Raw genomic sequence first — 13790 nt, 5'->3', positions numbered from 1 at the left:
GCATGTGCTGGCCCGTCGACATTAGCCGAGCTCAACGCCCTCACGGTAATTAACTAATGTGTACATCAAGTTAATATATTAGTTTCGTCATCCTTGCCCTCTCTCTAATGCCATACACATGTTCTCGCAGGCGCTCTCAACGCCATGCACCTTCCTGATGAGAGTAAACGACGAACTCAAAGACGTCGCGAGGGGTCCATCCTTCGGCCCCTGGATAAGAAGTGGCACACACGAGATATGGCGGATGACGTTTACCGGGTTGAAGTGGATCGGGCGTTACCGGGCTATGAGGATTTGTTTCCTCCTAATCAACCGCATGGTGCCGATGATGATAGCCCGTTGAATCTGGCCTCACTGAAGGGTTGGGTACTGCTATGGCCGAAGACCCTAATTCGGATCAACACCTACTCGGGGTCGACGGCAAGCAAAGACAAGCACCTTGCGGCGCCACATGTCAGCGTCCCTCCACGACAGCCGGCGGCGCCCGTGGTCATCGCCCCACCGGAACGGCCAGCTGCGCCGGAGGTCGGCGCCCCACCACAACGGCCAGGCTGCGCCAGAGGCCGAGGAATACGAACGTGACAACTTCCAATGGGATATTCCTACGTCTTCACAAGTTGTCCATGAGGATGTGCCGGCCTTGAAATATGTGTGCTCCAAGAAGCTGTTCGATTCTCAAGAAACGGCTGAGGAGGAAAATCCTGAGGAGGTCGCCACCGCCGCCGTCAAAAATATGTTGAGCCCAAACACACTCCGTGCTATGGCCACTACGGCGATGGAGGGTCCATCAGTACAACCGAAGAAGAGGAAGAGGCAAAATAAGAAGGACGCCCAAGACAAGGCGGCGGCGGCCAAATCCAAGGACAAGGTCCCACTCCTTGACAAGTTGCCAAACAATTGGCGACCTCTGCATCACTTGGGTCAACCGATGCTGCTGGAGCATGTCGTGAAGAAACTCACCCCGGATATGAGGAGCTTGCATGAGACTGTCTTGCATGTGGAGAACCTTCTTCTCAAATCAAAAGATCCTGGTTACCCTCTCTTGGTGGCGAAGGTGCCAACTGGCATGAACTTCGTCTAGAAGTACCCCGCGGACTTGTGCTTCATCCGGTTCAACGACATCTTCAGCATCTATCGCATGCAAGCGCTCCACTTTAGTGTGGTTCGCCTAGTTGCTCTTAGCTTGTCTCGCCCAGATTGTTAAGGAGGAGACGCCGACCATCGCGATAATGGACCCCTTCTATATGCGGGAGAGCATCATCGCAACGCCGGGGATCGGGCGATTGCCACCCAGCGAGTCGAGGATTTCATGCTTGGCGAACATTAAAAGGGCGCCATTCTCATCCCTTACTTCCCGAGTAAGTAATCACTCGCTAGTCCCCCATTACCATTCTATCCTATATCTCCATTTGCATTTCCAAAGGTTAATCCGTGTGTTTTCCGCAGAGACAAGTTCTGCACCCTCATCGTCATGCACCCGCAACACTCGCATGCAGTCTATCTCGACTCGGGTAGGGACCACAAGAAAGACTACACCCACATCAAGGCCCTTCTCAATGATGCTCTCACCGGCTTCACCAAGAAGGCAGGCCCCCTCAAAGTAGAGAGGAAATCCCGAGGAGGCTTGGTCTTAACCCACACAACCAACTTCCCCGCCTCGGGCGATCGACGCCCGACAATGGGATGGACGCGTGGTACGCCATCCTTCGGATGCAGGAGTACATAAAGTACGCAGATGACATGTTGCTGCCGAGAGAATCTCGAAACAGGTTTGCAAACATGGCGGATGTCCCCGATAGAGAGATTAGAAAGAGCCGGGGCCGCATCCAGCGGTTCATTTGCACGATAATCCTGCGAGGATGTCAACAATAGGTCCGGCGAGTTCTTCTACGGCTACGGTCTACCACCTAATGACGAGATAGAACTCCGCTTGGAGATGTCGCGTGATGAGAGGCCGTTCAACTCGCTTGAGGGCTGCCGTCCATTCCCCCTAGGCGTACAACCTGATCCTACGACGGGAACACTTGCTAAAGCTTAAACGATATGTCCTTGAACTTCCGTATTGTAATAATTGCTATATATTCCCATAGAATCGACTAGTTGCTTTTATTTAGTTGTATGAATGTGCATGTGAACATGTGTCTATAGTTTCATTTACTTTGCTATATATTTCAAGATTATGGCGTACATAGCTTAATAATTATTTGCATTTACTCGACCACTACTTGCCTCGTATTTGGAGTTCGCCGATGATTAGAATGTTCGGTCACTCGTACACTCGGGGGTGGAGCCGGTGAGCCTTGGTGCGACGGCCACAAGTATCAATCTATTGTGCATCCTACCTAGCCTCACCGACTCCATCCCTGGATGTTAATATTTGTTTCGACCGACAAAGTATGAGGCACGCTATTTAATTCGTACTACTTGTCTTCTATTTGAGTTCGCACTTCTTAATTGCATTGGCCGATGATTAAAATGTTCGGTCACTTGTACACTCCGGGGTGGGGCCGGTGAGGCTTGGTGTGATGGCCACAAATATCAATCTATTGTGCATCCTACCTAGCCTCACCGACCCCATCCCTGTATGTTATTATTTATTTCGACCAACAAAGTATGAGGCACATGCTATTTAGTTCATACTACTTGTCTCTTATTTGAGTTGGCACTTGTTCATTGCATTGGTACTAACGTTTTACTTGTCTTGTGAATGGAGATGCCGACGACATATGTCGTGTACAAGGGGAGGGCTCCTGGAGTCTACGACGATCGGGAGGACTGTCGGAGACAGTGCACCATTTCAGCGGCAACGGCTACAAGGGATACCCCACTAGGGTGGAGGCGGAAGGAAGATACGCCCGTTATCTAGCGGGAGAGATGAGGGACATGAGGAGGAACCGGATGAAGACCATGGCCTTCGTGATGATGGTCATCATGACCATGTTGGTCATGTTCTATGTGATTGTAGTTTAGGTTAGGACCTACATTGTGAGGTGTATGACGATACTTGTGACGACTATGTACCAAGACTTCTAACTTTGTGAAACTTCGTCGTTCGGTGTTGCATATGCACATGTGTTGTATGAATCAACATTCCGAAACGAGACTTGCGTATTTGTGTATTGATACCGAAATGAAACTTGGCTCTCTATGTGCTTCTCATATTGCATGTAATGTCTGTATAAATATGAACTGCGTTGTAAATATATACTGCTGTCAAATATGTATTGTAATATGCTGGAAAAAAGCTGAAAAAAGAATTTTCGAATTTATTGCCGGCGCACCTAAATGACCTACTGCCGGCACACGTGGCATGCGCCACTGCTGGTAGCACTACTGCCGGCGCAGCTGATGGTGCGCCGGTGGAACTTGTCCTTTGCCGGCGAAGCGTCGATGGCGCGCCGGCAGTATCCATCTATCGCCGGCGCACTGCCTGGTGCGCCGGCAGTGGCCATTTATCACCAGCGCGTTCGCACCGGCGGGCTCGTGGTGCGCCGGCAATGGGCCTTTTAGGTTCGCCGGCGGTAGGCCTTTTCCTTGTAGTGATTCCCTGAGACTGCATCCCTGTCGTGCTACTTCTCTCCTGCCCTTTTTTTTCCCGCCCACCCTTTCCTGCTGCTTCTCTCCCGCCCTTTTTTCCCGCCCACCCTTTCCCGCTCCTTCTCTCCCGCCCTTTTTTCCCGCCCACCCTTTCCCGCTGCTTCTCTCTCGCCCTTTTTTTCCCCGCCCACCCTTTCCCGCTGCTTCTCTCCCGCCCTTTTTCCCGCCCACCCTTTCCCGCTGCTTCTCTCCCGCCCTTTTTTCCCGCCCACCCTTTCCCGCCCATTCTCTCCCGCCATGTTTTCCCGCCGTTTCAGCCCCTCGTCGGCCTATATATAGCCATGGCTTCTCCACTAACAGCACCAGCAACATTTCCCCCTTCATCACTTCTCTCATCCAATAGAACCACAAAATCCTCTGAGCTGAGCTGCCGCTGAGATGGCTCCTCGTCGCTGTAGCAACACGGGCTTCATTGGCGTTTGCCTGCGGCCTGCGGGACATTTCGCGGCTGAAATCACCGCCGGTGGTACGCGTGTGTGGCTCGGCACCTTCTACACGAAGGAGGCTGCTGCCCGCGCATACGACGTTGCGGCTTGGAGGTTTGGCCGGCCGCGCCACGAAATGAACTTCCCGGAGGTCGGGTCTCCGACGGAAGCTCGAGTCTCTCATCGAGCCGCTACTTCGCTCACAGGGTGAAACGCGGCGGTACAGGGCTGGCCAGCGGTGGATTGATACCACCGAGGCGGACGAGCAGTTCATGGCACAGTGGCGCAGAGACCATCCCGGAGACGTCGAGGCAACGCGCGCATTCTGGAAGGAGAAGCAGACGTACAGGAGAGAGAGGAGGGCGGGAAAGCGGCAGAGGAAGGCCGAGGTTGAAGCAGAGTACGCCAAAGGAGAGGCGTCGACATGGGGGGAGAATGATGAACGTTGGTCATGGAACCTCACAACCACCGTCCGCAGGACACCCCAGGCGAGGATGAAGATTTCGACTTCTCCGATTAATATGTGTGTGTGTCGAGTCCGTGTGTCTAGCGGGTCATGTGTCGACCCGAGTGTTAAGTGCTTTGTTTGTGTGTGGGTGTAGTTCTTTAAATGCTTTGGTTTGTGTGTGGGTCTAGTTCTTTAAGTGTTTTGGTTCCTGTGTGTGGGTGTAGTTTCTTTAAGTGTTTTGGTTCCTGTGTGTGGGTGTAGTTCTTTAACTGTTTCGGTTCGTGTGTGGGTCTAGTTCTGTAAGCGCTTTGGTATGTGTGTGAGTCTAGTTATTTAAGTGTTTTGTATCGTGTCTGGGTCTTAAGTTCTTAAGTATATCACTTTTGTGCCCTTATACCGCCCTTATACATATATAGGTTTCCCGCAAAGGGGTTCGCCAAACTAGCAGTAAGAAAAAAATAAACAAATAAAAATGATTGGGATTAACAATTATATGTAGTAAAAAATGTTAAAAAAGGTGGGGCATCATTTGCCGTGCCGACGGCCGAGGTTGTGCCGTGGGCAGCCGTCGGCACGAGTAGGAGAAGGGACCCAGCTTGTCGTGCTCGGGCCGATGGCCGCGGTTGCGCCGTGGGCCACCGTCGGCACAGCCTAGACGGCGCCGTGACTAGCCCTAACGGCTGGGCCCACCTATCGCGTGCTCGTGCCGACGGGTGAATCTATGCCGACGGTGACCTTCGGGCGCCATATTTTTGTGCCGACGGCCATTGTTGCGCCGACGGTGACCGTCGGTATAACATGCAGTGTGCCGACAGCCGGCCTGTGCCGACGGTCAACTCCGTCGCCGGTCGACGAGGGCTTCTGTGCCGACGGCCCCGACATTTAGCCGTCGGCACATCGGGTGGCCGTCGGCACATGCCGGCTCTCGCGTAGTGGGTGGCTATGGTCACCTCACTTGTGTTTAATTATTTCAAACTTTTTCCGCAAAAAAATTTATTTCCACCTTTTCTAGCACCCCACCTTAGTATATAACATTGTGAATCATATAAGATTCCAACCTGAGTTGTGATTGTAGAAGAAACATCTTTTGTAGTTTGCTCTAATTAAGGAGAACCATGAAACTCGCTTGGAATGTACGTCTTAATCTCCAACTTTATGAGATTTGCAATCGTGTTCATGAAAATATAGGTAGAGCGTTCTGCTATTTTCGCTATACATTATCAAAATCACATAGTGAAGTGCCAAACCTACCCCATACGAACCAAAAATATATGCTCTTTATCGAAAAAAAGGAACCAAAAATACGTATTAATATGAATGTACATGATTATAATGGGGAAGACTCATTTTTCCATTGTATTGGAGGTCATCCCTCTTTCTCACCATGTCTGATCAAGTTTAACCAACTTAAGAATTCAGATGAATTAAGCATCATGAACTGCCTGAGATGATTACGAGTTACAATCTCTAGATATTGTGTGCGTGGGACATAAGATTCACTGGATAAACTTGAACACGTCTTGAACATTCACGGGATAACTTGTCTACGGTAGTTTATGCAAAACTACTCTGCTGATAAATTGATAACTTAAGAAACAACCAAAACTAACGTAACCCTAACAAGCTGACTGGTGCCATCATATATAGAGAGTCGCCACTACCGGTAACTAATCTTTCACCAACAATGATAGTAATTAAGGAACTGACAAACAAACCAGGAGGAAAATCTCCAGACTCGGCAAAATGAATTGGCAAAACCAAGTTAAGGCGGTGATGAAAGGGAGTAGTGGTCATATTTTTGAGTACCTTGTAGGTACGTGGACTAAGCTAATAGTATGTGATGATTTTAAGGCTACAGTGATTAACATAATGCTTTGCTAAATATATCCATTTGATCCCTAAAATTAACACTAATCACATTTTTATCAGAAAAATATTAATAATTTCAGACTTCTAAACGTGCATATAATTAGTAAGTCGTTGTCTCATCATGTGTTCATATGCGATCTACACTTGTTCACACTTCACTTTCCAGACATCATGGAAAATCTGCTTGATCTCCCATCCAAACTATTCAATAGATCGCAAACTAATTAAGGATCAGCCATACGCAGAATTGCGGAAAGAGGATCATGCATACCGTCCTAAAGATTAAAAAAACCTGCATGCATGATATGGTTCTGAAAAGGAAAAGCATGCCTCCATGCATATATCTGCACGTATCAGTATTCAGTACTCATATACTACCCCAGTTTATGCCTTTCCTTCCAACAGATGCACTCTGATCATGAAGTTCAAACAGAATCTATCTTTTCTAACGCAATCCACTTGACAAATACAGTGATGCCTTTTCTTCCAGATGCATACTCATGCATATGAATGAATATATAAAAAGATCGGTTAGATAAGCAGTTAGATATATTACGTCTATATATATATATAAGCCTGTTAAATTTATATGAGAAAATGGCATTATTAACAAAAAACGTAATACCTACATGGGGTCAATGAATATGGAACTAGCTATCTATACATATGAAATGCTCATCTTGTCAAAACAAAATGCAGAATTGCAATATAGTGGTAAGTCAAATTTCACTGATTCATCGATGAATAAGTTATCCAATAACAAACAAAAATAGCTCGACACAAGAGAAGATTTTCCATGTTACCAATATAGTATCAAGGAGAAAGGAATTTATGGCGCATGCATGTTGTCCACATAGTAATATTACCAAGCTACTATCATTCTAGACAAAGCGTCAACTTGTATTGATGTAAGCTTGTCTGTCCATGTCGAAGATGCAGAATAATAGATACTAATTGCATTAAGCATGAAAATCCATACGCCTGTTCAGCTGTTGTTTGTCCCCCTTCGCCACCGTCAAAGACGCGCGTGTCATTGATGGTGCGCATGGGGAGTGGCGGATAGGGTTCCGCCGCCAGCTTGGGATGGCTGAGCGGGTGGAATGGGACAACCTTTGCAGGGAGGTTCACGCCCTTTTTCCCTCCACCCAGGAGGATATTGTCACCTGGTCCCTGGAGCCCTCTGGTCGCTTCACGACCAACTCGACCTACCTCCACCTGTCGCGGGGGGCGACTACTACCTGCTTCAAGGAAGTTTGGCGCACTCGTGTTCCACCCAGGATCAAAGTCTTCCTCTGGCAACTGATCCGTAACAGACTTCCTTCCTCGGCTCAGGTGGCCAAAAGGCGCGGACCTTCGGATGGTCTATGCTCGCTTTGCCACGAACCTGAGGACTGCAACCACATCTTCTTCCTATGTCCTATGGCTAGATTCATGTGGGCCGGAGTCAGGGAGCTTCTCCGGTGCGACCGGAACCCCGCAGGGGCAGGGGATTTCATCGCGTTGGCCAATGGTCTTTCGGGCCCCTTGCGTAGGCTAGTTTGGTTCACTTTTGCGGCCCAATGCTGGTCCCTTTGGAACATTAGAAACAAACTAACTATCGAGGGAAAATTGATTGGCTGCCCAGCTGATGCTTTCTATCATATGCTTCTTCACATGCAACGACTGGAGGGCTCTGGTCGGACCGACGGACCCGGCACCGGTGGACACGGCGGTGGGCGACGTCCGGAGGCTATACTCGCGGACTAGAGGCGACAGGACTCCATGATGAGGATCGTATCCGTTGCAGCCGCTTCTTTGTTCCGTAGCTATTTGCCTCTTCTTAGGACCCGGGGGGTTGGCTATCTTCATGTTTCTTAAGACTTATCTTGTATGGAACTGGTTATTGTATGACTTGTATCGGTGGTTGCCGTGTTGGCTTTATCTATAAAGCTGGGCTTAGGCCTTCTCTTTAAAAAAAAAAAATCCATACGCCAAAATGATGTTTTGTACTTGTATAGTGCTTAATGGTTATCACCCGAAAGATTAATGTGATTTTATTTCGTCCTATATCAGAGGAGTCTAAAGTGAACATGCCTAACAATACCCATAGGCTCATCTTACAAGATGCTTATATTTCAGTTGTATATATATAGGCCTAAATCTTATATTTAGACAAAGGAAGAGATCACTCTTTGTCCTAGGCACAAATCTAATTATTGTTGACTATAACAATATGTAGCTAGTAAGTACATTTCCTTTTTAGGGGCCAGTTTTATGTATATATTCAACTTAGTCAAACCAAGCAAATCATGCTCCTGATGGCATGGCCTTACTACTAACATTCAAAATAATCACATGCAATCAACTTAGACTACTCAAAAAATAAGTAGTAGCCAAACAAATAGATGAACAGAAAGTGTGTACCCACATATCAATGTTAAAAGAAACAAATGAAAGAAATGAATTAGCTAAACACCTAGTTATTTGGTTTTCCATTAATTCTATTAGAAATCTAGGTGCACAAATTTAGTATTTCATCTACAATCTCACTCAACTCTTTTGAATGGCCGGTAAGAAGATCGAAAAAACATTCCTTTCAATCCATAGTGGTTGAGTCAGATAAGAGTGTACGTTGCCTAGAATAAAAGATGAGAGTGTATGATCTCCAAACAAGTCAAGGACGTCTATCCAAAAGCTTCTGCTCCGGTGCTCCTCCCCTGAAAAAAATATGGGCGCATAAAATACAATTATGGTGGAGATCTTCCCATAGATGTTCGTAAGAGGGCCCACGATCGTAATTTTGAGTGTAGGTCCACCGTCCGTACAGCCATGTACAGGTCCGTATGGTCCGTGTTGTGTTGTACCTCGTTTTATACGTATCTACGGTCACGTGCGTGTGCCGAAATAGAAAAATGCTATAAAGATCTTGCTCATGTGACCTCTTCTTTTTTCCTTGCGCGACGTATACATACCGTATTAATATAGACATGTATACATGGGTTAGATATGAATTTCGGCGGATCCAACATAGGAAAAAATATCAACTATGACCCTTCAACTTATTTTAGGGGGGAGCACCGGAGTAACCCTCCTATCCAAAGGCAATAGCAACAAAGCTACCAAGTCCAGGCTGAATCCCTGACAAGGGACAAGGCCATATGGATGTAGGAGAGACTGAACTAATGACTCAAATCAAGATCAATAATATAGGCAGGCAGCTACATACATCCTGGACTGTGGTAGCAGTATGCCTGGCATTGAACCCAAATAATGAACAACACATGGCTAAAAGTTACTCTAGCATGCATAATCTAAAGCTCCCACATCTCTCATCTCATCTCCTGCCAGTAATTACTCTCTTCTGCAGATTATAACTGCTGCCCCAGTACCTGAATTCAGATCCCCATTACGTGCAACTGTGCAAGTGTATACTTAATTAACTGTGCCATGCAATGCTTTGAAGTGGTACTGTACGTGTCATGAAATGCTTTGTAATAGTAGCAGTACGTACAATACGCAATGTGTTCTGCAGTCTTGCACTATATCCACATTCATCTCTCTCTCTCTCTCTCTCTCTCTCTCTCTCTCTCTGGGGAAGAACCGAAGGGCAGCAGGAGGGAAGGATCTACAACTGCTCTGTAACGGACAGCTTTAATTCTTCTTTTTACTCCCCGGTGCAGAAAGGTCGTCTGGGCTGGGCTGGGTTGCGTATACAAATCTTGGCATTTAGTACTTCTGTGGTATGTACAGATGGTGTACTATACCCCTGATGAACATTTCACACACTAGGCATGCTGCCGTGGTGCTGCCTCAGAAGAAACAGCAGAGGCAGCAGGGGAGAAGGAATTGCATATGGGACAAATGCGCAAGCCAAATCAAGGAGTGCAATAGTGCACTCTCTCTGTGTGTGGAGAGAGAGAGAGAGAGGTATGAATGTATGCAATTGCAGCGGCATGCATGTGTAGTAGAAGGATTTAGGATCTGACCTCCAGGCCTTTCCCATAACTGACTGTCCTAGCAAGCAAGCTAGAAAGAATGCTGGCGCGCTGGCCCTGGCCCTGGCCTGGCCTGGCCCTGCCCTAGCTCTCCCACATTTTAAAGGGCATCACCGGCCTCACCTACAGCTAGGCTTAGCTGCTTCTTTGGAAGGAGAGCCCAATTGACCTGCATGCCCACACTAGCTAGAGCCAGCAACAACAAGAACAATCCATGTGCCCATCTACAACATATAGTTAATTAAACATTGCTTTCCATCGACAAGATACTTGTGTGTATAATTATATAGCGGTGTGTGTGTAAATTGTTATCATATGTGGGAAGCTCAATGTGTTTCATTTTCTTCTTCAACATTAGATAGGAGTGGCAGTGTCTATTTGTGTTCCCCCCAAGACAAAAGAACAAGATATCATGTTAAGACAACTAAAATATATAATTAAGCACAAGGGAGGGGGAGGAAAGGAATGGAAAATCAGACCAAATCGAAGCAAGAAATTATGCATCAAGCTAGAAAGAATATTTTTTTGGTTGCTGCTGCTTTGTTCTTTTCGTGTTTCTTCTCACACTGCACTGGCTAATTAAAGAGATATCATGAGCTATATACGAAGAGAGATTAGGAAGAAGCTAGATGAGTACTCCAATGTCCACGCATGCACCGGCGGCCGCCGTCGCGCGCCGCTGTTGTTTACTTCTCCTGCCGGCCTCTCGAGTCTCGACCACAAGAACGGCGGCGGTTCCGTTTCTGTCAGAATTGGAGTAGCAGCAGTAGTGGTGGGTCGTAGTGTACCACCGTCCACTTTTTAGCGCTTCACAAGTCAAGATTCAAAGAGCACCTCGCTTTCCCGGACGACGACGACGACGAGGACGCCGGAGACAGCAGCTGCAGCGACGGCGGCGCCATCCTCCCGGGGCCTCCGAAATCGTCCTCGGTGGTGCTCGTCGCGCACTCGAGGTTCACCCCGAAGAGCCTGACCCGCTTCGACCCTGACGTCGCCACCGACGGCTCCGGATGCCCCGGAGCTACCGCCAGGCGAACCGGAACTGACTCCAGGACCACCGACTGGTGGTGGTGGTATTGCTGCTGCGGCCGGTAGAACAGCACCTGCCTGCCGGACGCCGCCTCGTAACCATCGTACCCGACGTGTCTCCGGGTGTGGTGGTGGTGGCCGTCGTACTCGTAGACGGACACTGGCGAAGGCGCCGGCATGAACATCCTGCCTCCTCCAACAGGGTGGTGCGTGGTCCACGGCGCGAAGGGCATGGAGGGGATGGCGAAGTGGCCGCGGTGGTGGTGCGCGAGCAACGGCGCGGCGACGACATCGGGGCGGCGGCGCCAGTCGATGAAGAGCCTGTCCCTGGCGGCCTCCCCGACGCCGCGGCCGAAGGAGACGGTGTCCCCGGCGTCGAGGCGCTTCTCCTTGACGAAGCGGCTCCAGCCCTTGGTCATGACGTAGCTCTGGCTGCTGTTCCAGTAGGAGTATCGGAACCGCCACGGCTTGCCGGCGCGGTCCTCGAAGCTAAGCAGGAGGCCCTTGTCGGTGGAGGAGGCGTCGAGCGGGAAGTACTTCTCCGCGTGCTGCTTCGGGATCACCAGCCGGTTCAGCTTCCCCACGTCGCTCGGCGTCACCACCTTGTCGAACATGTGCTCCTTCTCCACCGCGGCCGCCGGCTGATCCGGCGACGGGCATCCGCCGCCGATCCTGTCTTGCCCGTGCTCGGCACCAGCCGCCGCCACCGTGGAGGCCCTGATTGCGGTGAACTCCATCAGAGCAGACCTCGCGCACCACCGATCGATCGAGAGGTAGGTTAGGTAGGTAGATGATGCCTCCTCTTTCCCTTCACTTGCTTGCCTTGCTTCTCCTTGACCTTTGACCAGCAGCAAGCTGCAGCTGGTGCTGTGCTGCTTCAGCTGGGCTGTGACTACTATTGTTAGTATAGGATTGGCTGGGCTTATTATAATTGGCAGGAAAAGTGCACCCTCTTCGATCGGTTAGTGGATGGCGAACTGAGAAGGAATTTAGAATTCCGGTGTCTCTCTCCTGGCCGACTAGGTTGAGTTTCTTGGAGGTTTCGGACACTTGAGATCGAGCAAGAAGAGGCCGAGAAGGACGATCGAGGAAGAAGAGGTAAGGAGGATGGAGAGAGGCTGGAGGAAGTAATGGAGGTGAGCTTGTTAGATGCGTGAAGGCTGATGAGGAGTGAGGAGTACTATGTGGTGGAAGAATGAAGGGGTGGAGGGAGATGAGGATAGATGGATGGATGCTTACTTTTGTCTTGCCACCAAAGGTAATTGTCCTAGCTTAACTAGTGTGTATGTATACGTGTGTGTTTGTGTATGTAGAGGGAGGGGGTGATGGTGGTGTACCGATAGAGGGAGGAAAGGGTGGGCACAATACATGTAGCTTGCTTTTTAAAGGGAGGATGGCTGATGAGAGAGAGGGATGGGGCGTGAGAGGGCTAGCTAGCTAGGGAGGGGCCCATGGATTATCTGGTTGAGCTCATGTGAGCTTGTCCTTGTCATGCTATAGGGAGAGACTTTATGTGAGTTAGGCAGGTGATGAGGAGCCCCAAAATGCCAGTTGTTGGATTAGCATTTTCTACCTTGTATTGGTAGGTATCGAAATTGCTGTATTTTATGTGATATTTCGGCTGAATATAGGATTTGTTTGCGTAGAGTATTGTTTGATGTCATCCGAGTCTTTTATATATGGAAGATTATATTCTATTTGATGTTGAGAAATGAAACAATCCAAGTGTTTGCTAGCTAGCTGTATCAACTGGTGGCTATATTATTGCATTGCAATTTGACTTGAGTTTGCAGTGTCTCTTCGTCCCTTCCGAAGTTTCCTTGAACTTTCGGGTTAAGCTGGCAAAAGGTAATGGTTATTGGAGCCTATATGTCTTAGTTGACTTCTCAGTCAATAATATAAAGGTGTTCATCCAAATCTAAAAAATGTCTCTATATCAAAAATAATTTTAAAAAAAATATCTGAGTCGATTGACAAATAACTAACTCCTTGATGATTTTACAAATATGTTCATATCAATCTAAGAAAATGCTCACGCTGGAGTAATAATTTGACCATCCGGTGAAAAAAATAGATATTTTCTCAGAATTCAGGATATATAGAATTGTACCAGGTTTTTTATGGGGGTTCTAAGTAATTTCCAGGCGAATGAGAAATAGCGAATCTGAAGGAATAATTTTGCTACGATATAGTTTTGTTTTTTTGGCAGCACTAGGCTATCATAATATATTTAATGGACTCATATATGTAAACATCTGGATATTATTATCATGCATATGGTTAGTCTTAGCTGGCAGGTTCTTATCACATCCAGATGCTAAGTTTGAACGGTATTGCTGAAACCTGCACAAGATTGATCTGCCACTGAAAACCGAACATGGCTGTCTTATTTTGTTGGTGTATTAAATTGAAGTGATTGCATAATATGTTGATACATGCTTCCTCAAA

General features: G+C 48.0%; 1 protein-coding gene across 1 annotated transcript; it reads right to left on the bottom strand.

Moving 5' to 3' along the window:
• Nucleotides 1–10779: 10779 nt before the first annotated feature.
• On the bottom strand, nucleotides 10780–12514 carry LOC124695026 (B3 domain-containing protein Os03g0120900-like). Its single transcript, XM_047227927.1, has one exon. It carries the CDS (start codon nucleotides 12077–12079, stop codon nucleotides 11123–11125), a length of 957 nt encoding a protein of 318 aa, XP_047083883.1. The 5' UTR covers nucleotides 12080–12514; the 3' UTR covers nucleotides 10780–11122.
• Nucleotides 12515–13790: the final 1276 nt, after the last annotated feature.

The sequence above is a fragment of the Lolium rigidum genome, chromosome 3 (assembly GCF_022539505.1).
Source record: "Lolium rigidum isolate FL_2022 chromosome 3, APGP_CSIRO_Lrig_0.1, whole genome shotgun sequence".
NCBI classification, from domain to species: Eukaryota; Viridiplantae; Streptophyta; class Magnoliopsida; order Poales; family Poaceae; genus Lolium; species Lolium rigidum.
Note: the sequence above shows the minus strand (reverse complement) of the source record. Positions and strands in the feature narration are given on the sequence as shown.

Coding starts and splice junctions, on each gene's coding strand:
- LOC124695026 (XM_047227927.1), bottom strand. CDS start 12,079: ATGGAGTTCACCGCAATCAGGGCCTCCACGGTGGCGGCGGCTGGTGCC.